Source organism: Chanodichthys erythropterus, chromosome 1 (genome assembly GCF_024489055.1).
Source record: "Chanodichthys erythropterus isolate Z2021 chromosome 1, ASM2448905v1, whole genome shotgun sequence".
Taxonomy (NCBI): Eukaryota; Metazoa; Chordata; class Actinopteri; order Cypriniformes; family Xenocyprididae; genus Chanodichthys; species Chanodichthys erythropterus.
This window is the reverse complement of record NC_090221.1, coordinates 1955060-1981002: the sequence shown is the minus strand read 5'-3', so window position 1 is coordinate 1981002 and position 25943 is coordinate 1955060. Positions and strand designations below refer to the sequence as shown.

The window sequence follows — 25943 nt, the reverse complement described above, 5'->3', positions numbered from 1 at the left end:
AAATAAAAGAATGACAAACTCGCATGAAAACTCACGTTTTCATTTTGATATACAAATTTACATTAATATTACACTTTCACTAATGACGATAAGCGCTGAAATTACATTACAGAGTCATTACAGAGAAGTTAAAAGTGAATTTTGCTACTTTCGATCACTTTTCCTGTGACATGCTGTTTTAAAGGTGCCCTAGATTCAAAAACTGAATTTATATTGGCATAGTTGAATAACAAGAGTTCAGTACATGGAAATGACATACAGTGAGTCTCAAACTCCATTGTTTCCTCCTCCTTATATAAATCTCATTTGTTTAAAAGACCTCCGAAGAACAGGCAAATCTCAACATAACACTGACTGTTACGTAACAGTCGAATCATTAATATGTACGCCCCCAATATTTGCATATGCCAGCCCATGATCGAGGCATTACACAAGGGCAGAGGTGGGCACAAATACATCAAAAACTATTTTGTTATAAACTACAAATACTGTTATAAATACTTGTTATAAACTACAAAATAAAATACAAAATACTGATGTGAAAAATATATTTAAATAAAATACAAGTAATTCGTATTTTGAAAATACAAAAATACTCCCACAATAATTTTAAGTCTTTTTTTTATTACTGGAAGGTCAATGACACAAATAATAGCAATAACACAAAAACATTTAGCCAGAATGAAATCTATTCACTTTAAATCAATTACTTCTTCATAATTAATACAGGAAAATTCACACCATATTGCTTTACTGAATGTACATTAAATGAATGTCTTTAAGCCTACTTCAGTAGGCCTATAGCCTGACCTTTAAAATAGATTTTGAGAGTGGTAAATATATATATTTCTCCCAAGACCCCTACCTCACTAGGTAATCAGCTCATTAGCTCAGATCAGTGGAGAACTAACATTACTGCAGAAAATGTTGGGGATAGGCTAGTACTCCAGGGGGAAAAAATAACCGACTGAGATTTTTTGTCACAAAATCAAAATTCCATTTTAATCATAATATATGAGATTAATCATTTACATTTATGCATTTGGCAGATGCTTTTATCCAAAGCGACTTCCATTGCATTCAAGGTACACATTTTACATGAATGATAAAACATTGTAAAAAACATTTTACAAGGTACACATTAATCATAATATGTGTGGGTTTGTTTTACACACGACACTCTAACTGCCCTGACCGCGTATGCCTTTTCCATAGTAGAATCGCGCTGCGTGCGCAATTATTGAAAAACAATAGGATTGATGATTATTTTACACAAAATCCGAAGGAATATCAATATTTCTCACATGTAATACGTTTAAAAACGTGTAAAAACTGCAGATACATTTTATATTTTGAGCGCTTGCTTAGCATGGAGATTTCAGTGGAGTTATGAGCTTACGACGATCTCATAAGGCACAATTTTCTCTATAATGCCGTTCAGTGTGCAATATGTGTGTATACTGTATATTTTTCACAAAACACTTTACCTTAATGCCGTTTTTAAGAGGAGCAGCGTGGCAGCGCCACTTCTCCTGTGTTCAAAACTCGTTCACTTCTTGGAGGGAGCCCGGTCCAGAGCTGTTAAGGGTGTCACGTGATTTCCGTGCATCTAACCTGGACGCAGGCTGCGTCCGAAAACCTAGGTAGCTGACTCGCTGTTTTATAAAAGAATGACTTGTACGGCAGCGTTTGTGCATGAAGGTACCTCATGAAACTGATTTCGGACAGACTTCTGAGGCAGCGTAAAACATAATAGCGCGAGCTTTGGTGAGAACTAAATATCTAATTACTACAGTAGTAATTTCTCGATAGAAATGATATCAAAATTGAAATATGTTGATCAAAATCGTACATTTATACACAAACTGAGAAGCAAATTTCGGACGCCATCTTTATTTTTCTAGCTCAACTGTCACAGAATGGAAAGCACAGGATTGTGGGATATCAAAGGCAGTGAAGGACACATCTATGCTTCCTTCAAAAATCGATCAGATGAAGGTATCTCATGAGAGAGGAAGTGAAGCTAACAATGGATTCGGACGTGCCTTGATGCCTTCCTACCTTGAAATATGTCCTCAGAAGGCAGCATTTTACAGTTTTCAGACGCAGCCATTGCCATTGCCAACATCAGACCGAAAATATGGCAAAATCATTTACTATGGTAATAAGCATAGGCATATGGTGATTTTTCTTAAGTATTTAAGTATTTGAAATACTCTAAATACACTCCCTCAAAATATTTTGTTACAAACTACATTTTATTTTTTCCACACCTGCAAAATACAAATTACAAAATACACTAAAGTAATTAAATACTTATTTAAAATACATTTAATTGAAATACTGCCCATGTCTGCACAAGGACAGCCAGTATTAACGTCTGGATCTGTGCACAGCTGAATCATCAGACTAGGTAAGCAAGCAAGAACAATAGTGAAAAATGTCAGATGGAGCAATAATAACTGACATGATCCATGTTATCATGATATTTTTAGTGATATTTGTGAATTGTCTTTCTAAATGTTTCGTTAGCATGTTGCTAATGTACTGTTAAATGTGGTTAAAGTTACCATCGTTTCTTACTGTATTCACGGAGACAAGAGCCGTCACTATTTTCATTATTAAACACTTGCAGTCTGTATAATTCATAAACACAACTTCATTCTTTATAAATCTCTCCAATAGTGTAGCATTAGCCGTTAGCCACAGAGCACAGCCTCAAACTCATTCAGAATTAAATGTAAACATCAAAATAAACACTGTACTTATGCGAATAGACATGCTGCATGACGAACACTTTGTAAAGATTCATTTTGAGGGTTATATTAGCTGTTTGAACTTCTTTTATGTTGTTTAAGGCAAGCGCGAGCTCTGTGGGCGTGGAGCACGAGATTTAAAGGGCCACACACCCCGAATCGGCTCATTTCTAATGATGCCCCAAATTAGGCAGTTAAAAAAAATTAATTAAAAAAAAAATAAAAATCTATGAGGAATTTTGAGCTGAAACTTCACAGACACATTCAGGGGACACCTTAGACTTATATTACATCTTTAAAAAAAAAAGTTCTAGGGCACCTTTAAAGACAGCGAGGACACTGCTGGATTCGGTGGTTGAACGCTCCGTTGTCCAGTTTGAAGAGATCCAATAAAAATATCTTACTGGAGGTGTTAAGGATCTTCAAACAATTACCACTGTATTTGAAGGATATAATTTTAAGGGAAAACGATAAGATTTGCGCGTTTCCTTTTAAAGGTGCTCTAAGTGATCCTGGTTGGAGTAACTTCCTGTTGACGTTCGAAGTGTTGTCAAACAAAACAGAGGCTAGCTAGACCCCCCTCCATGCAAATGGTTGCAGATATTTATGCAGCATATTATTCTTTTAAAACAAGTCATTACATGAACAGCCTTGGATTGGACAAGACAGATAAATGTGCAAAAAATATTTGATAATATGTGTAACGTATTTGTACTTTGTACAGAACATTTTCTGTGAAGAAGCGCTGAAGAAAACAGTTGAGGATTTTTACAGGAACTGAATAATTTGGCAGAATCAGAGATTAAACTGTATATTTTACTCATGATGGACTTCATACAACTCAAGTTATTCATTTAATCACACACAACATTCAAAGCACTCACCAAGTTAATTAAGTGCCAAGACTTATGCTTCAGTAAAGATGTGAAAAAATATCTGCAATCTAAAAACATTTTAATTAAATTTAAACAGTGCAAACATCAGTGTAACAATTCACTTGTTCTCAAAGCTTGCATACAAAATGCTATAAATATTCAGGTGATCATAATCAATCAAACAATCAATCAATCAATCAACATTATACACACCTAACAGCCAAATTAATCTATTAAACTCAAGCTGCTTATTAAACCTCCTTCTGTGTGTGTGATGAATATTGTCAGTTTTAGTGAGTTCACTCTCAAGTCAGGAACAATGTTTGCACGTGGAGTCATCGTCCTTCTCTGTGTCCTAGGTGAGTAATATCATGATTTCATTCACTAAAACTGATATTAGGATATTGTTAATTTGTCACATGAGAATCTGCAATATACACTGATACTGATAGTGTTGCTTCATAATGAAGAGTTTTATTGTTTTGATAAAGTCTTAATTCACTTTTGCTAAAGTAGGACAAATGAAAAATGTGTAAGTTTTAAGTCACATTCAGACATTTAAGTGTGACTTAAGGGATGGTTCACATATTTAAAAAAATAAAATGATAAATAAAAAAATGGACCCCATTTTACTTTCATTGTATGGGCAAAACAAGTAATTTCCTCTTGCCATATCATGATAAACTTTTAATCCTTGTTTTTCCTTCTTGACACAAACAGTGGCCGTATCTGATGCAGCGGTGAGTGTTATTATATATATTATATACTGTAGAATTACTTTCCTCCATTTGCAAATAACCTAATTTTGTTTTTTCATGTGACCAGCCTAAAGGCGAGCCTAACTCTCCTATCATTTGCCCAACGATATATAAACCCGTGTGTGGATCTGATGGAAAAACATACGGCAATGAATGCGAACTGAATGCTGCCAACCAGTGAGTTTAAACCAAGTCCTGTAGGTTCACTTCATCTTCGCTTTTTAATTTTTTTTAAATTTCTTTTTCTTTTATAAAGGGCATCAAAGCCTAAAGTCATTATCGTGAAGCAAGGTGAATGTGATCGACCTCAACAGGTGTGACACAGGAATGACCCCATAATTCAGCTTGACAGACCTTTACTCCGCATTATTGTGCTCCTGTTTCATTTATTATAATCTGAATGTGAAACAATTGTAGAATTACTTCCCTCTATTAGCATATATATATATATATATATATATATATATATATATATATATATATATATATATATAATATATTTTTTTAAATGTGAACAGCCTGACTGCAAGCGTTACCCGTCTAAAGGATGCCCAGAGATCTATGCACCAGTGTGTGGATCTGATGGAAAAACCTATGACAATGAATGCTTGCTGTGTGCTGCCATCAGGTGAGTTTAAAACCAAATGCTTTAGGTTTATAAATGGATTAGTCCCTTTCAAACTTCAATCTTTAATCTTTCTTTAGGGGCTCAAAGACTAAAATCTTAATCCAGAAGCAAGGTGAATGTGATCAACCTCAACAGGTGTGACACAGGAATGACACCATAATTCAGCTTGACAGACCTTTAGTCTGCATTATTATACTTGTGTTTCATTCATTATAACCTGAATGTGTAACTATTGAATTCCCTCCATTTGCATATAATGTAATTATTTTTTATTTATTTATTTATTTTTTTCCCAGCCTAACTGCAAGCGTTACTCAACTAACATATGCACAAAAATCTATAAACCCGTGTGTGGATCTGATGGAAAAACATACAGCAATGAATGCCTGCTGTGTGCTGCCAACAGGTGAGTTTAAATCAAAGTACTGCGGGTTTAAATGCGGATTCCAGTCACTTTCAAACTTTAATCTCTTTCTTTTAGGACATCAAAGACTGAAATCTTAATCCAGAAGCAAGGCGAATGTAATCGCTGTGTCAGGCCAGCAGACCGGAATGGAGCTTGACAGACCTTTAGTCAGCATTATTGTCTCATTCATTATAATCTGAATGTGTAACGGTTTAATCCTTGAATAAATGCTGCATATTGAAGCTGTTCTGTTTTCTCGCTTGAATCTTGGAAAGATGAGAGAAAATAGGTGAAGATTTACTTTGAAGGATTCACACGGATCATATCTAGAGAGCAGAATATCATTAAGGGTGTGTGAGCTTTTGACACCCTGTTAGATTCATTCAGGTAGACTCAAAGTCATCAGTTGGAAACGGGCGCTGACGGAGAATGATCAAGCAGATATAAAGACAGTGTAGTACTATAAGATTCTCAGGTTTATTAATGAAGAAGGGTCATATTTAAAGCAGAATCTTCACCGATGTCCAGGCCGTCCAATCACAGTGCTCAAAGATCAACACCTACCATATATGGCATATTAAGAAATAAGATTTGATCTGAGTGTATAAGTGTGTCCAAGGCCTAGTTCTTTTGTCTACATGTGTCTAAAGTTACACAAGGGAGTCTTACACAAGAATAGTCAAAGTTGTTGTAGAGTGTTGTTGTCACGCCGTCATTTTACGCCAAACGAGGGTCAATTCAACACAAAAGATGAACATGACAGCACATGCTAGTGGATGAGTTGAATCAACTCCACAGCAACTACATCAATTTATCCACTAACCATTCAGAAACGTCTAAAAGTTGTAACTTCTTCCTGAGTCTCTCCATCAGTGTCGACTCCGGTTTGAACAATGTAAGGCTGAACACTTTCCTCATTTTGGCTGCGTGAGATTCTCCAGCTTTGTTGTTGTTGAGCTGTTAAAGCTCCGCCCTCTTCTGGAAAGGGGGCGGGAGCAGCAGCTCATTTGCATTTAAAGGGACACACACAAAAACGCTGTGTTTTTGCTCACACCCAAATAGGGGCAAATTTGACAAGCAATAATAAATGATCTGTGGGGGATTTGGAGCTGAAACTTCACACACACATTATGGGGACACCAGGGGCCTCCTTTATAAAACTTTGCGTACACACTAAACAGGCCCCAAAAGTGCATACGCCACTTCCGACGCATAAGTTGTGATTTATAAAAACAAACTTGACAGGAAAATTTGCGCACTTCCACAGTCTGATGTACGAACATTTTGGAAACAGAGCAGTTTGGCGACACCAATGGTGAGCTGAGGGACTGACGGCAGATGAAGGAAAACTACTTTAAATCCTAATCATGAGTCATAATCATAAATACAGTGCATGTTTGTTGAACAGTTTAAATAAAAGAATGACAAACTCGCATGAAAACTCACGTTTTCATTTTGATATACAAATTTACATTAATATTACACTTTCACTAATGACGATAAGCGCTGAAATTACATTACAGAGTCATTACAGAGAAGTTAAAAGTGAATTTTGCTACTTTCGATCACTTTTCCTGTGACATGCTGTTTTAAAGGTGCCCTAGATTCAAAAACTGAATTTATATTGGCATAGTTGAATAACAAGAGTTCAGTACATGGAAATGACATACAGTGAGTCTCAAACTCCATTGTTTCCTCCTCCTTATATAAATCTCATTTGTTTAAAAGACCTCCGAAGAACAGGCAAATCTCAACATAACACTGACTGTTACGTAACAGTCGGGATCATTAATATGTACGCCCCCAATATTTGCATATGCCAGCCCATGATCGAGGCATTACACAAGGGCAGCCAGTATTAACGTCTGGATCTGTGCACAGCTGAATCATCAGACTAGGTAAGCAAGCAAGAATAATAGAGAAAAATGGCAGATGGAGCAATAATAACTGACATGATCCATGATATCCTGATATTTTTAGTGATATTTGTAGATTGTCTTTCTAAATGTTTCGTTAGCATGTTGCTAATGTACTGTTAAATGTGGTTAAAGTTACCATCGTTTCTTACTGTATTCACGGAGACAAGAGCCGTCGCTATTTTCATTTTTAAACACTTGCAGTCTGTATAATTCATAAACACAACTTCATTCTTTATAAATCTCTCCAATAGTGTAGCATTAGCCGTTAGCCATGGAGCACAGCCTCAAACTCATTCAGAATTAAATGTAAACATCAAAATAAACACTGTACTTACGCGATAAGACATGCTGCATGACGAACACTTTGTAAAGATTCATTTTGAGGGTTATATTAGCTATTTGAACTTCTTTTATGTTGTTTAAGGCAAGCGCGAGCTCTGTGGGCGTGGAGCACGAGATTTAAAGGGCCACACACCCCGAATCGGCTCATTTCTAATGATGCCCCAAATTAGGCAGTTAAAAAAAATTAATTAAAAAAAAAATAAAAATCTATGAGGAATTTTGAGCTGAAACTTCACAGACACATTCAGGGGACACCTTAGACTTATATTACATCTTTAAAAAAAAAAGTTCTAGGGCACCTTTAAAGACAGCGAGGACACTGCTGGATTCGGTGGTTGAACGCTCCGTTGTCCAGTTTGAAGAGGTCCAATAAAAATATCTTACTGGAGGTGTTAAGGATCTTCAAACAATTACCACTGTATTTGAAGGATATAATTTTAAGGGAAAACGATAAGATTTGCGCGTTTCCTTTTAAAGGTGCTCTAAGTGATCCTGGTTGGAGTAACTTCCTGTTGACGTTCGAAGTGTTGTCAAACAAAACAGAGGCTAGCTAGACCCCCCTCCATGCAAATGGTTGCAGATATTTATGCAGCATATTATTCTTTTAAAACAAGTCATTACATGAACAGCCTTGGATTGGACAAGACAGATAAATGTGCAAAAAATATGTGATAATATGTGTAACGTATTTGTACTTTGTACAGAACATTTTCTTTGAAGAAGCGCTGAAGAAAACAGTCAAGGATTTTTACAGGAACTGAATAATTTGGCAGAATCAGAAATTAAACTGTATATTTTACTCATGATGGACTTCATACAACTCAAGTTATTCATTTAATCACACACAACATTCAAAGCACTCACCAAGTTAATTAGGTGCCAAGACTTATGTGTCAGTAGATAAAGATGTGAAAAAAGGCCTAAAAACACATTTATTAAGTCTAAGATGGAGATTAAAAAAAACAGTGCAAACATCAGTGTAACAATTCACTTGTTCTCAAAGGTTATATACAAAACGCTATAAATCTTCAGGTGATCATAATCAAACAATCAATCAATCAATCAACATTACACACGCCTAACAGCCAAATTAATTTATTAAAATCAAGGTGCTTATTAAACCTCCTTCTGTGTGTGTGATGAATAAATAGGCGGATCATTTCATCACTGATCATTTCGTCAGTTTTAGTGAGTTCACTCTCAAGTCAGGAACAATGTTTGCACGTGGAGTCATCGTCCTTCTCTGTGTCCTAGGTGAGAAACATCATGATTTCATTCACACTGTTTTAGTGTTTTGATAGTCTCCACCTTCTTCAAAGTCTTAATTCACCTTTGCTAAAGTAGGACGAATGATTTAAGTCACATTCAGATTATTTTAAGTGTTTTTTTTTTTTGTTTTTTTAAGAAATGGTTCACTAATAAAGTGTTTTTGTCCAACAAAACAACATTAGACCTCATTTTACTTTCATTGTATGGGCAAAACAAGTTATTTCCTCTTGCCATATCATGATACACTTTTAATCCTTGTTTTTCCTTCTTGACACAAACAGTGGCCGTATCTGATGCAGCGGTGAGTGTTATTATATATATTATATACTGTAGAATTACTTCCATTTGCAAACAACCTAATTTTGTTTCATGTGAACAGCCTAAAGGCAAGCCTAACTCTCCTAACATTTGCCCGAGGATCTATGAACCCGTGTGTGGAGCTGATGGAAAAACATACGACAATGAATGCTTGCTGAATGCTGCCATCCAGTGAGTTTAAAACCAAGTACTGTAGGTTTCAATATGAATTGAAGTCCCTTTTAAACTTTAATCTTCACTTTAATATAATTTTATTTTTATTTATTTAAGGGCGTCAAAGCCCAAAATTATCATGAAGAAAGGCGAATGTGATCCGCGTCTACAGGTGTGACACAGGAATGGCACCATAATTCAGCTTGACAAACTTTTAATCCGCATTATAATACTCCATTCATTATAATCTGAATGTGTAACGGCTGTAGAATTACTTCCCTCCACTTGCAAATAACTCAATGTTTTCTTTATGTGAACAGCCTAACTGCAAGCCTAACTCTCCTATCATGTGCCCAACGATATATAAACCCGTGTGTGGATCTGATGGAAAAACATACAGCAATGAATGTGCGCTGAATGCTGCCAACCAGTGAGTTTAAACAAAGTACTGTAGCTTTATAAACGAATCCCTTTCAAACTTTAATCTTTACTTTAATATCTTTTTCAAATCTTTTAAAGGGCATCAAAGAACAAAATTGTTATCGTGAAGCAAGGCGAATGTGATCAACATCTACAGGTTTGACACAGAAATGGCACCATAATTCAGCTTGACAGACCTTTAATCCATGTTCTTATACTTTATCTGAATGTGTAACGATTGTAGAATTACTTCCCTCCAGTTGCAAATAACTTTTTTTTTTTTTTTTTTTTCCCAGCCTAACTGCAAGCGTTACTCATCTAACATATGCAAAAAAATCTATAAACCCGTGTGTGGATCTGATGGAAAAACATACGGCAATGAATGCCTGCTGTGTGCTGCCAACAGGTGAGTTTAAAACAAAGTACTTCAGGTTTAAATATGGATTACAGTCACTTTCAAACTTTAATCTCTCTCTTTTAGGACATCAAAGACTAAAATCTTAATCCAGAAGCAAGGCAAATGTAAACGACGTCTGCCGGCCAGACCCCGGAATGGAGCTTGAACGACCTTTAGTCAGCATCATTGTCTCATTCATTATAATCTGAATGTGTAACTGTTTAATTCTTGAATAAATGCTGCATATTGAAGCTATTCTGTTTTCTCCCTTGAATCTTGGAAAGACGAGATAAAATAGGTGAAGATTTACTTTGAAGGATTCACACGGATCATATCTAGAGAGCAGAATATCATTAAGGGTGTGTGAGCTTTTGACACCCTGTTAGATTCATTTTCAGGTAGACTCAAAGTCATCAGTTGGAAACGGGCGCTGACGGAGAATGATCAAGCAGATATAAAGACAGTGTAGTACTATAAGATTCTCAGGTTTATTCATGAAGAAGGGTCGTATTTAAAGCAGAATCATCACTGATGTCCAGGCCGTCCAATCACAGTGCTCAAAGATCAACACCTACCATATATGGCATATTAAGAAATAAGATTTGATCTGAGTGTATAAGTGTGTCCAAGGCCTAGTTCTTTTGTCTACATGTGTCTAAAGTTACACAAGGGAGTCTTACACAAGAATAGTCAAAGTTGTTGTAGAGTGTTGTTGTCATGCCGTCATTTTACGCCAAACGAGGGTCAATTCAACACAAAAGATGAACATGACGGCACATGCTAGTGGATGAGTTGAATCAACTCCACAGCAACTACATCAATTTATCCACTAACCATTCAGAAACGTCTAAAAGTTGTAACTTCCTGAGTCTCTCCATCAGTGTTGACTCCGGTTTGAACAATGTAAGGCTGAACACTTTCCTCATTTTGGCTGCGTGAGATTCTCCAGCTTTGTTGTTGTTGAGCTGTTAAAGCTCCGCCCTCTTCAGCTCATATAATACTGAGGTTAATGATGATCAACATTTTTTTTTTTTTTATACTTTCATTCCATGTTTTGTGTATTTTATTAGTGCTTCATGTAAATAGTAGCATATATTTATGTATCATATTTTTAAAAAACATTAAATGAACAGCCTTGAATTGGACAAGACAGATAAATGTGCACAGAAGTGTTTGATATTTTTAGGCCCAAAACCTTTTTGTACTTTGTGCAATTTTACGGGAACTGGATGATTTCGGGGAATCAGAGAAATGATGGACTTTGCTCAACTCAAGTGATTATTCATTAGACCGTACACACACCGAACAGCCAAATTAAATAAATATCAAACTAAAAGTGCTTAGTAAACCTCTCTCTGTGTGTGTGATGAATCAGTGGGATGGACGGTCCGCTCCCACATTCAGAAGAGGATACAGTACTGATATAAATAGGCGGATCATTTCATCACTGATCATATCGTCAGTTTTAGTGAGTTCACTCTCAAGTCAGGAACAATGTTTGCACGTGGAGTCATCGTCCTTCTCTGTGTCCTAGGTGAGTAATATCATGATTTCATTCACTAAAGCAATTGATATTAGGATCATTTGTCACGTGAGAACCTGCGATATACACTGATACTGAGAGTTTTGCTTCATAATGAAGAGTTTCATTGTTTCCACAAAGTCTTAATTCACTTTTGCTAAAGTAGGACAAATGAAAAATGTGTAAGATTTAAATCACATTCAGACATTTTTAAGTCTGATTTAAGGGATGGTTAACTTAAAAAGGACAAATATTGTTTTTGTCCAACAAAACAACATTAGACTTTCATTGTATGGGCAAAACAAGTTATTTCCTCTTGCCATATCATGATAAACTTTAATCCTTGTTTTTCCTTCTTGACACAAACAGTGGCCGTATCTGATGCAGCGAGAAAGGTGAGTAAATAAAGACTGTAGAATTACTTCCCTCCATGTTCAAATAACTCAATGTTGTTTTCTTTTTATGTGACCAGCCTGACTGCAAGCGTTACCCGTCTAACATGTGCCCGATGCACTATTCACCTGTATGTGGATCTGATGGAATAACATACAGCAATGAATGCCTGCTGTGTGCTGCCAAAAAGTGAGTTTAAATCAAAGTACTTTAGATTTAAAAAATGGATTGTTTAGAGTTTAATCTTTAATTTAATCTCTCTTTTTTTTAGGTCATCAAAGAAGAAAATCTCTATCGTGAAGCAAGGCCGATGTTAAATAAACATCTGCTGGAGTGACACAGGAATGGCAGCATAATTCAGCTTGACAGACCTTTAGTCAGCATTATTGTGTCTCTTTCATTATAACCTGAATGTGTAACGGTTTAATCCTTGAATAAATGCTGCATATTGAAGCTGTTCTGTTTGGTTCTGTTTTCTCCCTTGAAGATAAAATAGGTGAAGGATTCACACAGATCATCACCTCATCACTCAGGACTATTTAAGCACATCACACACCTTCCTCAAGTGTCTGGTCTCATTTATGCATTTCTATGTTTGAATGTTGAGGACCTTCTCCTTGTGTTTCTCCAGCAATCTCCTACAAATCCTCCATGTGATTATTCTCCTACGTTTCCCAGTACTGTTCTCCTATAATCCTCCAGTGTGTTCCAGTGTCTTCTTGCGACTACTTGCCTCCAGTTGAATGTGTATGTGTGTCTCCCTCCATCATCCATGCTTCCACGATCTCCTACATCTGTGAGACAAGGACTGTTTCAGTATCATCACCATTGCATCTGCATTATCTATCATCCAGTTTACCCACCTGCATCATTGTCTTCACCCTGCTGCTGTAAATAAACACCCTCTTTGTGATATACCTGTTGTCCTGAGTATATATCTGTAAAAATATAATTGTAACGAATGGGACTCACAGGCAGGGGATCCAAATGCAGCATTTATTAGAAGTAAGAGTGGTCGTACAGGCAGGGTCAAAACAGGAACAAACTGGAACAGTGAGGAACAGGCAGAGTCATAGTCAAGGGACAGGCAATGATCAGGACAGGCAGCGACGGGTCAAAAACAAGAAACAGGCAGGAACGATAACAAGCAGGCAGACAGGATAGAAACGCTCGGAAATGACACCATGGTAATCAAGACTTCGCCAACTGGTGGTGTGAGTGTGAGTCCTTTATAGTCCTGTTAATGTACTGCAGCTGGGTGTGGTGATTAGTGATAGTGATTGATGGAGTGAGTGCAGGTGATTGGCAGAAATTTTTAATTTTGTTGATTAGAGCGTACAGCTAATGAAAGTCCAAAATCCAGTATCTCAAAATATTAGAATATTTCCTAAGATCAATCAAAAAATGGATTTTCAAAACAGAAAAGTTCAAGTTCTTTAAAGTATGTTAATTTGTACACTCAATACGCAGCACATATTACAGCAAATGACTTGCTCCTAGCACAAATTACAGCATCAGTGAAGTGTGGCATGGAAGTGATCAGCCTGTGGCACTGCTGAGGCACTATTGAGCCTTCAGATCATCTGTATATTGTTGGATCGACTGTTTCTCATCTTTCTCTTGAAAATATCCCATAGATTCAGGTCAGGCATGTTGGCTGGCCAATAAAACACAGTAATATCACGGTCAGCAAACCACTTGGAAGTGGTTTTTGCACTGTGGGCAGGTGCTAAAGTCCTGCTGGAAAAGGAAATCAGCATCTCCATAAAGCTTGTCAGCAGATGGAAGCATAAAGTGCTCCAAAATCTCCTGGAAGATGGCTGCATTGACTTTGCACTTGATAAAACACAATGGACCAACACCAGCAGATGTCACGGCCCCCCAAATCATTACTAACTTCAGAAACTTCCCACTAGACTTCAAGTAGCTTGTATTCTGTGCCTCTCCAGTCTTCCTTCAGACTCTGGGACCATGATTTCAACATGAAATGCAAATTTTACTTTTATCTGAAAAGAGGACTTTCGACCACTGTTCACTGTCCAGTTCTTTTTCTCCTTAGCCCAGGTAAGATGCTTCTGATGTTGTTTCTGTTTCTGAAGTGCCTTGGTAGTCCTTTTACTGAAGATGTCTGAGTGTGGTAACTCTTGATGCGCTGACTCCGGCACTCATTGTGAAGCTCTCCCAAGTGTCTGAATCAGCTTTACTTGACAGTATTCTCAAGCTTGTGGTCATCCCTGTTGCTTGTGCACCTTTGCCTACCCAATTTCTTCCTTCTAGTCAACTTTGCATTTAATATGCTTTGATACATCACTCTGTAAACAGCCACCACATTCAGTAATGACCTTCTGTGACTTACTCTCTTTGTGGAGGGTGTCAATGATTGTCTCCTGGACCATTGCCAAGTCAGCAGTCTTCCCCATTAGTGTGGTTTCAAAGAACAAGAGATACCCGGAATTTATACTGTAGGGATGGTCATTTAATGAAACTCAAATGTAAATATTCTAATATTTTGAGATACTGGATTTTGGACTTTCATTAGCTGTACGCTCTAATCAACAAATCTAAAAAAAAAAAAAAAAAAAAAAAAAAAATTTTTGAAATGTTTTACATGTAGGGAATCTAGAATATATGAAAGTTTCATTTTTTAAAATAATTTACAATAAAAAAAAAAAAAAAAAACTTTTTCACAATATTCTAATTATATGACCAGCACCTATCTGCTACCATATGCATGAAGCTCTAATAAAATATACAAAACAAGGCATGGTAGTTTAAAAAATTAAACGTTGCTCATAAACAACCTCAGTATTATATTTTTACAGATATATACTCAGGACAACAGGTATATCACAAAAAGGGTGTTTATTTACAGCAGCAGGGTGAAGACAATGATGCAGGTGGGTAAACTGGATGATAGATAATGCAGATGCAATGGTGATGATACTGAAACAGTCCTTGTCTCACAGATGTAGGAGATCGTGGAAGCATGGATGATGGAGGGAGACACACATACACATTCAACTGGAGGCAAGTAGTCGCAAGAAGACACTGGAACACACTGGAGGATTATAGGAGAACAGTACCGGGAAACGTAGGAGAATAATCACATGGAGGATTTGTAGGAGATTGCTGGAGAAACACAAGGAGAAGGTCCTCAACATTCAAACATAGAAATGCATAAATGAGACCAGACACTTGAGGAAGGTGTGTGATGTGCTTAAATAGTCCTGAGTGATGAGGTGATGATCTGTGTGAATCCTTCACCTATTTTATCTTCAAGGGAGAAAACAGAACCAAACAGAACAGCTTCAATATGCAGCATTTATTCAAGGATTAAACCGTTACACATTCAGGTTATAATGAAAGAGACACAATAATGCTGACTAAAGGTCTGTTAAGCTGAATTATGCTGCCGTTCCTGTGTCACTCCTGCACATCTTCATCACATTCGCCTTTCTTCACAATAGAGATTTCAGTTCCTGATTTCCTAAAAAAAAGAGAGAGATTAAAGTGAAGTTTAAAAGTGACTCTAAACTGATTTTAAACCTGCAGTACTTTGATTTAAACTCACCTGATGGCAGCACACAGTGAGCATTCATTGCCGTATGTTTCTCCATCAGATCCACACTTGGGATCATACTCCTTTGTGCATATGTTAGACGGGTAACGCTCGCAGTTAGGCTGGTCACATAAAAAAACAACAACACTGAGTTATTTGAACATGGAGGGAAGTAATTCTACAGTCTTTATTTACTCACCTTTCTCGCTGCATCAGATACGGCCACTGTTTGTGTCAAGAAGGAAAAAAAGATAAAAGTTTATCATGATATGGCAAGAGGAAATAACTTGTTTTGCCCATACAATGAAAGCCAATGTTGTTTTGTTGTTTCAGTGAACCATCCCTTAAAACAAACTTAAAAATGTCTCAATGTGATTTAAATCTTACACATTTTTCATTTGTCCTACTTTAGCTAAAGTGAATTAAGATTTTATTGAAACAATGAAACTCTTCATTATGAAGCAAAACTATCAGTATCAGTGTATATCGCAGGTTCTCACGTGACAAATGATCCTAATATCAATTGCTTTAGTGAATGAAATCATGATATTACTCACCTAGGACACAGAGAAGGACGATGACTCCACGTGCAAACATTGTTCCTGACTTGAGAGTGAACTCACTAAAACTGACGATATGATCAGTGATGAAATGATCCGCCTATTTATATCAGTACTGTATCCTCCTCTGAACTCAAGTAGTGCTCGCTGCAGAGCAAAACGACCTCCTGCTTACATGAATATTCATGAGTTTGGTAAAAATGCATATCAATTGTTTCAGTATGTTTTATATATATTTTCAATACTCTTGTTGCAGAAGTATAGGTTTTATCCTATATTTAATGATTGGAACGTTAGGTCTTCATTTCTGACTTTCTGTGTTTAAGCATTTGCAAGTAAGATGAGAAAGATCCATGATTTTGGTATGAGGTAAGCTTATATGAAAAGAAAATGTAAGCATTTTAGAAACGTGTTAATTGACTGCATTATGTGTGAAAACGACATGAATTGTGTTAATAGTATGGCCACAACAGACGGATGTTCTGCTAAATGTGGTTAGAGTTTTGAAAATGTGACTAAAGATTGGACAAAAGTATGTTAGCAATTGAAAAAAACTAAGAAATCGAGCGCAGCGTTCGTTCAGTCAGGCCACGTAGGCATAGTGCTGCGACCAGCTGACGCGGTCAGCTGTCAAATCGCTCCAATCATTACCATTCTCCTATTAGACACGGGACATATATACGTGGCATTGCTGCTCGGTAAGTATGCTCAAACTGCTCGCAAGCTTTGCGGTACCTGCCGCTTCCACCGGGGGTGCCTTTTTTTGCCCCCAGCAGCTGCTATTTCTCCCCAACTGCGGGCTCAAATCCGGTCAGGTATGACATTAAACTGTTTAAAATATTGCTACGTGCAGAAACTAACGAAAGAGGTTGTGGGGACATTTCTGTCATTCTTAAAGATACGATCCAAGACTCACCAGAAGTTAACCATGGCAGAATTTAGCGTTGCTTTCACCGTGTTTAGAGACATTATCCATGAAGTGTATCCAGACAGGAGAAAGGAATTAGATACCTATCTACCATTATTTCGGATCTCGCATGTCTTACGTAGGTACTTTTTTTTTTTTTTTTTTTTTTTTTTTTTACAAATACCACAAATCATTTTCATCTACGTACTTTCAACTATTTTTGCTGCGTTTCTAACGCTCAGTTAAAGTGAAGTACACCTTTAATGAACAAAATAAATACAAACAACACAAAAATACACAAGTACTCAAAATGCACAGAATAAGCATATCTAGTGTGTTTTAACAAGAATTGAAGTACGTCATGAAAGAAACATTATTTTAGTTCTAACACAGACAGCACATAGGCTCTTGCATACCCAAATCAAACCCGAGTTGCTGACTTTTTCGCCGTTTGCAGTCTTGTAAACATGTTCATGCGTCAGATGATGTAAAACACAAAGCTTACCTCATTCGTGTGCAGCAATGGATGACACAAGGCTTTTATTTATTTATTTTTATTTATTTTATGTTTATATATATGTGTGTTGTACACCTTGCATGTTAACAAACTTTCAAGACTATCAAGTTTAACAATGACCAATTTTATAAACATTTATAGCTGTCTTTGTAAAGAGATACTCACTTTATATGTAGCTTCGAGCCGCTGCTGTGACGCTGTAAAAACGCTTCCAGTGTGAATTCTCGCGCGTCTCTACAGCTGCAGTTCACGCTCACGCGCTGCTTCCGCTCTGCTGCCGCTTGCGGTGTGAACCCGGCGTAACGCGCTGCTTCCGCTTGCGGTGTGAACCCGGCGTAATGCTGCGTTCACACCGAACGCGTCTGGGGCGTCTGAGGCGTCTGACTTACATGTTAAGTCAATGCAAACGCGCGTCTAGAGGTCCTGCGGCGCGAATCAAGCGTCTAGCGCGGCGCGAATCGGCCGTTGACGCGCGAATGGCGCGGCGCGAATTGAGCGTTCACGCGGCTGACGCGCGAATTGAGCGTCTGACGCCCAAACGCCCGAGTTGAAAAATCTGAACTTTGGCGTAAATTCGCGGCGCGTTAACCAATCAGGGACTCTGCTTTGGTAGTAACGTGTTTATGATGTGATCAGTGATGCCGAAGACCAGAACAAAGATGACGCTGTGTGTAACGTTAGCCACCCTGAGTTCTGTGATGTGTCATTATATTTTTATCGAGACAGGAATAAAAAGGACCTTGCCTGGAAGAGAATAAGCGAAGAAATCGGACAATCTGGTTAGTTGTAAAACTTTTTGCATGATTTTAGCCGTTGATACTAGCCCACCTTCTAGCTAGCAAAAGTCGGCCGGCATAACCGAGTTAAATTGCCGCTACAGGTTTCCAACTGACGAGATTATGTGTTTATTCAGAGGATCTGTGCAGAAAGAGATGAAAGCCCCTCCCATGACGCGAATTCGCGTCTGAACACACTTTGTTTAGACGCGCGAATTGAGCGAATTTTACGCGCGTCTGAAGCGTCTGACTTCAAAATGTTCAAGCGTCCAACTAGACGCGTCTGGCGCGAATTTGACGCCCCAGACGCGTTCGGTGTGAACGCAGCATAATGGTGCGTTCACACCGGACGCGAATGACATCCTGCGGCGCGATTCGCGCGAATGACGCGATTCGCGTGAATGACGCGGCGCGAATTGAGCGATTCGCGCGAATGACGCGATTCGCGCAAATCGCGCAAGTTGAAAAATCTGAACTTTGGCGAATTTCCGCGCCGCATTAACCAATCGGGAGCTTGCTCTAGTAGTGACGTGACGTAGCGAGCTGAGGCAGAAATTCGAAACAACAATGGAGGACAAAATCATCGTCGCTGTACATCTTCATACATTTATAGAAACAGAAATAAAAAGGATCGTGTTTGAAAGAAAGTGAGTGAGGAGGTCGGACAATCTGATAAGTTGTAAAAAACGGTCTTTACTCAATTTGAGCTATATATACATATTAAGACTATATACAAGCCAACTAAAGACGACCAATTGAGCTTATTCGCTGTAATTTACAATTATTTCCCCACTGACAAGTTGTGTTTATTCAGAGGAAGTGTGCAGAAAGCAGTGGGAGAGTCTGGGACACATAAAGGAGCGGGAGAGCACCTCTCATGACGCGTATTCGCGTCTGTTGTGAAGGGATTTTCACGTGCGAATGAAGCGAATGTCACGCGCGAATGAAGCGAGTAAACTCAAAATGTTCAAGCGTCCAACTACGCGCGAATAGCGCGATTTATTCGCGCAAGTCGCGTCTGGTGTGAACACAGCATAAAACTGCTCAACTCAGGACACTAGCGCTTCGGCGCCAGAACAGGTGAAACCTGAAAGACAAACCCCTCTTGCTATAATTCAACGAGAATGTTGCACTCATAATAACTAAATATTTTCATGCTTGCAGCAATCGCGGGAACAATCACCCTAAGAAAAAATAAATTAATTAATTAAAAAAAAAAAAATCGCACACTGCATTCTTGTAGCATTCGCATGCTGCTCTCCTACCCCCCATGCCAGTCTCAGGCAGAGGCGTTAGACTTTATCATTTTGACGGACAGGGTCGTAAAAATTCCGTCATAATCTATTACTACCCGTCATTTTAATTTTCATATTTTAATTATAATAACACATTTAATTGCTTTTATTTTTGTTCACAAATAAAAGCCATTAAATGTGTTATTATAACATTTGAACAAAAATAAAAGCAATTAAATGTGTTAAAATATGAAAATTAAAATGACGGGTAATTCACACATGAAATTTCTCTGTAACGTGACTGTTGTATAGGCTACGTGTTGGTAGCCATTAAAAAAAACGTAGTTTCATATTTATGTTTAAATAGTCCTATGTTATATTTTAAATTCATCTATTTGATTATGAAAAGTTAACAGCATGAGTAAGATGCATCATGAAATGCGCAGTATATCCGGAGACATGGAGTGGGTCAGACATGAATTTAAACACTTCATTAAGTTTTATTTTGTAGAAAGCCTTTCTTTTAAGGTGGATTTCGTTTTGTAAAAATTGTATCTTAATTTTAATCAATGTTTCATTAACCAATTGCCTGGATGTAATAAATAAGAAGCAAATATAACAGACAATATAATCATGACATGGAGGCACGGGCGCGATCACTGGCGCGTGAACTGGAGCGCGTCTTACAGGCTAAATGAACCGAAACTCAGCGGCTGCTTGCCTCACATACATGAGAATATATCTACAGAAAGCTTTAAATACCTACTTTAACGAAAACGAATTAATTCAAAACGAAAAGAAATAGCCTAGGCTACTCTGATTATGTAGACTAAACCGAATTAAGTGCATTCTCTCTCTAGCGCATCCATAGATAGTCAATATCAACTTCATCTTTGCAGCCGACACTGATTCAGAAAACATTACTTTATTAATAAACAATTAAAATGTCTCCTTGCTGTTTTGCGCATTCATGAGACCAATATCGATTCGTAAACCATAGTCGATCTCTTGGTAGGCTATGCTGTTTTCAGTTGATGATTAAACAGTGCATTGCGCGCCTCCCATCCAATAAATCGCAATAGGCTTAACGCTTTGTGTTGCTTTTGATATGGAAGAAAAGTCTCAGATTTCAAATTCTGTCCATTTCATTAAGAAATTCAAGCAATAAATACCGTTTTGGCGCTCTTTAATGTGGCGTGATAGAGAGTTGTAGCTTCTGGGTACTCGCCTGGGCGTTATCAGTATCAAATGCATAGCAAAAGATTCCTGCCAGTTTTATTTTTGTTCTGCATCCAGTGCTGCTGCTACATTGGAGCGCACTCGCCAACAACTGGAACATGGGGGGGGGGGGGGTATTACACTTACAATTTACAGTAGATCACCCTGAGTGTAATCTGTCACCGTGACGGACGGCCTTCAGATTTTTCCGTCATTGATAAAAAAATTCCGTCAATGACGGAAAATTTTCGGTTAACGCGACCTCTGGTCTCAGGGGGACATGCTGCTTTGTGCTTCTCCCGCTGGAGAGTCACCACTGCTGTATATTGGGGCCAGCAGCAGTCAGTACTTAAAAAAAAAAAAAAACAACAAAAAAAAAAGGGACTGCCGTCCTTTTGCTGCTGTATTTGAAGGGGTCTGCTGTTCATCCCTCAGCGAGGGAAGAACACCTCTCGCCACTGGCGTAGGAACCGGGGGGGACGGGGGGGACGTGTCCCCCTCAATATTGGAAAATGCTGCATGTGTCCCACCCAAAAATTAGCCTATACACCGCAGGAACAAAAACTGTACATTTTGAACTTTTATTTTGAATACGCGACGAAGAAGATATTCGGTTTTGTCAGTCAAACCCAGAGTGATTTCATTCGTGTTTGAATAATCACCATTCGCCAATCACCAGCTTCATATTCTTCACTTTTCACCTATAGTCGGACTCGGAGCATCTGATTGGTAGAGAGAAGTCAACATTACACTACGAACATTCAAATACGTTATTGGTGCGCACCAGCTTTGAACGACTCGACTTTGTATGAGGTAAATTAGTCTCAGTCAAGCGGTTTAAATTAACAAGCTTTTTAAAACTGAATTATGGATACGAGGCATGACATTAAATCAACAGTGGAATTTTGTATGGCACGTATGTTATGCTTTGCGAGAGGAGGTTAACGTTACGTTAGGTAGATAGCCATATAGCGGGCAATCGATTTCTCTGTGTTAACCTTAGCAAAAGTAAAACGTTCTGTCATCTCTTTTCAGCATAATGCCACCACAGAAAAAAATAAAACCAAAGGAAATAACGTTGCTGAAGTTTTTTACAAAGAGTAAGGTTAGTGTAAATAGTTATAATACAACACATTTTACACAAGGACAGGGCGACATCATAACCTTCATTTCATCAAATATTTGCCTTGTAAAGTGCCCCTTTCCTTTCTGCCCGCAATTGCAGGGGGGCTTGTACACTTTTATGTTTCCCAACTTCAATATTTGTGTAATAATAAATAGATAAATTAAACAGATGAACAGATGATAAACAGATGATTTTGTTTATTTATTTTGCTGTTATTTCATATATGTCGTACCACGTGACGTCACCATACTGTATGTTACTATTATGGTGGCGAGATGGACGTTGATTCATAATGGCCAAAATGTCCCCCCCAATGTCAAAGTGGTTCCTACGCCCCTGCCTCTCGCCAAAAAAAAAACAAAAAAAAAAGGGGACTGCTGTTTTCTCCCGCTGGAGAGAACACCCTTTGCTGCTGTAACTGCAGGGGCCTGCTGTTCATTCCCCTGCAGGGGATGAACACCCCTCGCTACTTAAATTAAAAGAGGGGCCTGCTATTCTCTCCTTCCTTCTAGAGGGGAGAATACCCCTCTGATAGTCAGTAGGCTACATTAAGTATATCTTAATAACATTGTCTTTCTCTTTTGCAGGAATGGAACAAGTATGGTTTTGGGGGGGTTCTACTTCGGGCAAGTAATCCTTCTCATTATGTTTGGGGGGTTAATGTTAAAGCACTTGTATGTTCAATTAATTTTGGAGCAAGAACCCCCATAAGGAACCATACCGCCAAAGATAATTGTGTTCAATAAACTCAAGTAACTTGCCAAAGTGGTCCTGTCTGAAATCGAGCGCAGCGTTCGTTCAGTCAGGCCACGTAGGCATAGTGCTGCGACCAGCTGACGCGGTCAGCTGTCAAATCGCTCCAATCATTACCATTCTCCTATTAGACACGGGACATATAAACGTGGCATTGCTGCTCGGTAAGTATGCTCAAACTGCTCGCAACCCTCCCTCCATCCCCATTATAAGCATGAGCATATTACTGTGCACCTTCTGGTTGTCATCATCTTTTGTTTCAGATCACTATCTTAAAGTCAACAAGGCTTCAAGTCCCGGCTGGCATGGACCGCACTGCTGAGAGACACTCATCCTCATAACCAAGCTACAGTATAGACGTCCCACATATCTACATGATACCACGTTCGCTCTTAAAGACATTACTAGTGTCTTAATTGTCTCTGTATTTCCAAGCTGATGGTTCCGGGGGGTTAATGTTAAAGCTCTTGTATGTTCAATTAATTTTGGAGCAAGAACCCCCATAAGGAACCATACTGCCAAAGATAATTGTGTTCAATAAACTCAAGTAACTTGCCAAAGTGGTCCTGTCTGAAATATAGATGAATAAAGCTGTTCAAATGTTTGTGTGAGTGTATAAAGGCATCTTTACACAGAAAAAGCGGCACAGAAAACCAACTCTGAAGCGGCATAATACCACAAAAATGTGCATTTACACAGACTGTTTAATGATGTTCTGAAGCGGCATAAACGCATTTACACAGGAATTAAAATCGCGGGAAATAATGCTTTGAACATAAGTATTTCAAAACTAAGAGTTTTAACAAAATTAATTTAAAAATAATTAAATAATAAACAATTAAATATAACTCGAAATAAAAAAATAAAAAAAATTAAAGTAACAAGTTAGTAAACTGCATGTTATATCTCACGCTTTGATGTTTGTCATAAAATAAAATTCAACGATGCAACAAAATTATTCATTATTACACCGGGTAGTTCACAACAGGATTAAAAGAGGTCGAACATTTTTTTTTTTTTTTTTTTTTTAAAGAGACAGAAACAACAAATGATGCTAGCATTTGCGTGTATCAGGCAGCAGCAGATCACCAGACAGACCGTCGTGTGTGGGTGAAATATCCTCAAGGAGATGATTTTTGGAATATAATATAACAGTACACAATCAAAGTGACGCCGATTGTGTTAAGCATTTACCTTATCTGAGAGAAATGTAGCAGCGCGTTGACCCGACAGTCTCTTAATAGGAAGATTACAAACGGCGAAAGCCAATTGATGACACACGACGATTCTCTGCTGTTATTTTTGTGGTTTGCTTCACGATGTGAGTACAGGACTCTTTTACTTCAATGCCCCTTGTTGGAAGACATTATTTTTATTATTTGCCCTAAGTTATATGTTTCGTTTCCTGCTTCTTGAATCTCGCGCCGCCTGAGCTGACTGGAATGCTTTTGGTTGTCATGGCAATGACGTAGTTTAGAGCGGCTATATTTCGCGTTCATTTACTCTGAACCAGAACAGAATCAGACTCGCCTTTGATACTAGGGGCTGAGGTGGGTCAGACCCGGCGTATTTTAGGTCTTCTTTAACACGGCATTGCGTCTTTACACTGAATTCTGAGCAGGTACAGACCCGCTTCAGAACAGCCATAAATCGTCTGTGTAAAGATGCCTTAAGTGTGTCCAAGGCCTAGTTCTTGTTTTGTCTATGTGTGTCTATGATGTGCAGATAGCATACGTTACACAAGAGAGTCTTACACAAGAACTGACAAAGTCAAAGAAATATTAACACACAGAAAGCACCACTAAAACCCTCAAGTGTGTTCCATTCGACCGTAAGTGCCCTGCGACGTGGACAGAACAGGGAATATGGGAACATGGATGCATCACTTCACAGGAAGTGGAAAGGAAAGCTTACCCACCAATCATTGCACATCTCTCCAGTACTTGAATTAGTTTGAATATAATAAAGGTGGTGAAAATGACGTGAGGCTCTGCCGTTATTACTGATCTTTATTAATCTCACATGTGGTTTATATGCGGCTGTTTAAAGGGTGGGGAACACTTCATTTTACATTGTGCTTATTACACATTACATGTAATTACTATAGTACTTACTATAAATTTTGCATAATTGCACACAACTGACACTAATCCTAAACCTAACGCTATAGTAAGAACATGTATAGTTAAAGGTTTAGTTCACCCAAAAATGAAAATTGTCATTAATTACTCTCCCTCATGTCGTTTCACATCTGTAAGACCTTCATTCATCTTATTAAGATATTAAGATATTTTTGATGAAATTCGATAGCTCAGTGAGGCCTGCATTGACAGCAACATAATTTACACTTTCAGTGTCCAGAAAGCTACTAAAGACATATTTAAAACAGGTCATGTGACTACAGTGGTTCAACATTAATGTTATGAAGCAAATACTTTTTGTGCACAGAAAATAACAAAATATTGACTTTATTCAACAATATCTAGTGATGGGGGATTTCAAAACACTGCTTAATGAAGCTCTACGAATCTTTTGTTTCGAATCAGTGGTTCAGAGTGTGAAAGTTACATGATTTCAGTAAACGAGGCTTCGTTACGTCATAATTGTTTCAAAACTTCAATGGTTCACGTGACTTTGGCAGTTACACACGCTCTGAATCACTAATTCGAAACAAAAGATTCATAAAGCTTCATGAAGCAGTGTTTTGAAATCGCCCATCACTAGATATTGTTGAAATAACAAAGGCAGACAAAAAAGTATTCACTTTATAATGTTAAGGTGCTATGAAGTGTGCCATTTGGGACAGGGCCTTAATATGCACTTTTGGTCTTGTGGACTTACAATCAGGGAGGCAAACTTGTCACCTTGTCGCCATTTTCAATCCAAAATAGGTCATTATTGAGATATGTCTAGATCCGGTATGAGGGTTCCCAGGTATAAGGGTTCATGGGAAATGGAGTTCAAATAAAGTCAATACTCGGACGAGGGCTCCCTCTGGCGATCCGGGAGATCTGGTGCAGGAGACTTGTTTGTGATAGAGCCCCCACCCTGCGAGCGGCTCCTGACGCAAGGAGGCAAGCGACGCCGGGGTCTTTCCGGATGTGTCCTGTTATGACCCCGTCTAGGGTGAGGCCGC

The 25943-nt window shown here is 38.2% G+C and overlaps 3 protein-coding genes across 3 annotated transcripts; 2 read left to right on the top strand and 1 right to left on the bottom strand.

The window, feature by feature from the left end:
- Positions 1 to 3924: 3924 nt before the first annotated feature.
- Positions 3925 to 5580, top strand: LOC137017684 (double-headed protease inhibitor, submandibular gland-like). The gene is made up of 8 exons (XM_067382216.1): positions 3925 to 3990; positions 4352 to 4371; positions 4457 to 4566; positions 4646 to 4703; positions 4908 to 5017; positions 5095 to 5152; positions 5314 to 5423; positions 5499 to 5580. Exons 1-8 carry the CDS (start codon positions 3951 to 3953, stop codon positions 5578 to 5580), a joined length of 588 nt encoding a protein of 195 aa, XP_067238317.1. The 5' UTR covers positions 3925 to 3950.
- A 3302-nt stretch (positions 5581 to 8882) lies between these two features.
- LOC137017623 (double-headed protease inhibitor, submandibular gland-like) lies at positions 8883 to 10407 on the top strand. The gene is made up of 8 exons (XM_067382090.1): positions 8883 to 8938; positions 9235 to 9254; positions 9333 to 9442; positions 9542 to 9596; positions 9745 to 9854; positions 9944 to 10001; positions 10141 to 10250; positions 10326 to 10407. Exons 1-8 carry the CDS (start codon positions 8899 to 8901, stop codon positions 10405 to 10407), a joined length of 585 nt encoding a protein of 194 aa, XP_067238191.1. The 5' UTR covers positions 8883 to 8898.
- A 4615-nt stretch (positions 10408 to 15022) lies between these two features.
- On the bottom strand, positions 15023 to 16363 carry LOC137002761 (ovomucoid-like). The gene is made up of 4 exons (XM_067362669.1): positions 16273 to 16363; positions 15915 to 15940; positions 15728 to 15837; positions 15023 to 15643 (listed from the first exon to the last, which is right to left on the bottom strand). The coding sequence occupies exons 1-4, from the start codon at positions 16310 to 16312 to the stop codon at positions 15580 to 15582; spliced, it is 240 nt and encodes a 79-aa protein (XP_067218770.1). The 5' UTR covers positions 16313 to 16363; the 3' UTR covers positions 15023 to 15579.
- Between the last annotated feature and the right edge of the window lie 9580 nt (positions 16364 to 25943).

What these genes read in the sequence shown, in the direction of transcription:
- LOC137017684 (XM_067382216.1), top strand. Translation starts at nt 3,951, where the DNA reads ATGTTTGCACGTGGAGTCATCGTCCTTCTCTGTGTCCTAG. An exon ending in TTGCTGTGTGCTGCCATCAG is followed by an intron (nt 5,018 to 5,094) that starts GTGAGTTTAAAA and finishes ATCTTTCTTTAG; the next exon opens with GGGCTCAAAGACTAAAATCT. An exon ending in AATGTGATCAACCTCAACAG is followed by an intron (nt 5,153 to 5,313) that starts GTGTGACACAGG and finishes TTTTTTTCCCAG; the next exon opens with CCTAACTGCAAGCGTTACTC.
- LOC137017623 (XM_067382090.1), top strand. Translation starts at nt 8,899, where the DNA reads ATGTTTGCACGTGGAGTCATCGTCCTTCTCTGTGTCCTAG. An exon ending in GCGCTGAATGCTGCCAACCA is followed by an intron (nt 9,855 to 9,943) that starts GTGAGTTTAAAC and finishes AATCTTTTAAAG; the next exon opens with GGCATCAAAGAACAAAATTG. An exon ending in CTGCTGTGTGCTGCCAACAG is followed by an intron (nt 10,251 to 10,325) that starts GTGAGTTTAAAA and finishes TCTCTCTTTTAG; the next exon opens with GACATCAAAGACTAAAATCT.
- LOC137002761 (XM_067362669.1), bottom strand. Translation starts at nt 16,312, where the DNA reads ATGTTTGCACGTGGAGTCATCGTCCTTCTCTGTGTCCTAG. An exon ending in TATCTGATGCAGCGAGAAAG is followed by an intron (nt 15,838 to 15,914) that starts GTGAGTAAATAA and finishes TTATGTGACCAG; the next exon opens with CCTAACTGCGAGCGTTACCC. An exon ending in TCACTGTGTGCTGCCATCAG is followed by an intron (nt 15,644 to 15,727) that starts GTGAGTTTAAAT and finishes TCTTTTTTTTAG; the next exon opens with GAAATCAGGAACTGAAATCT.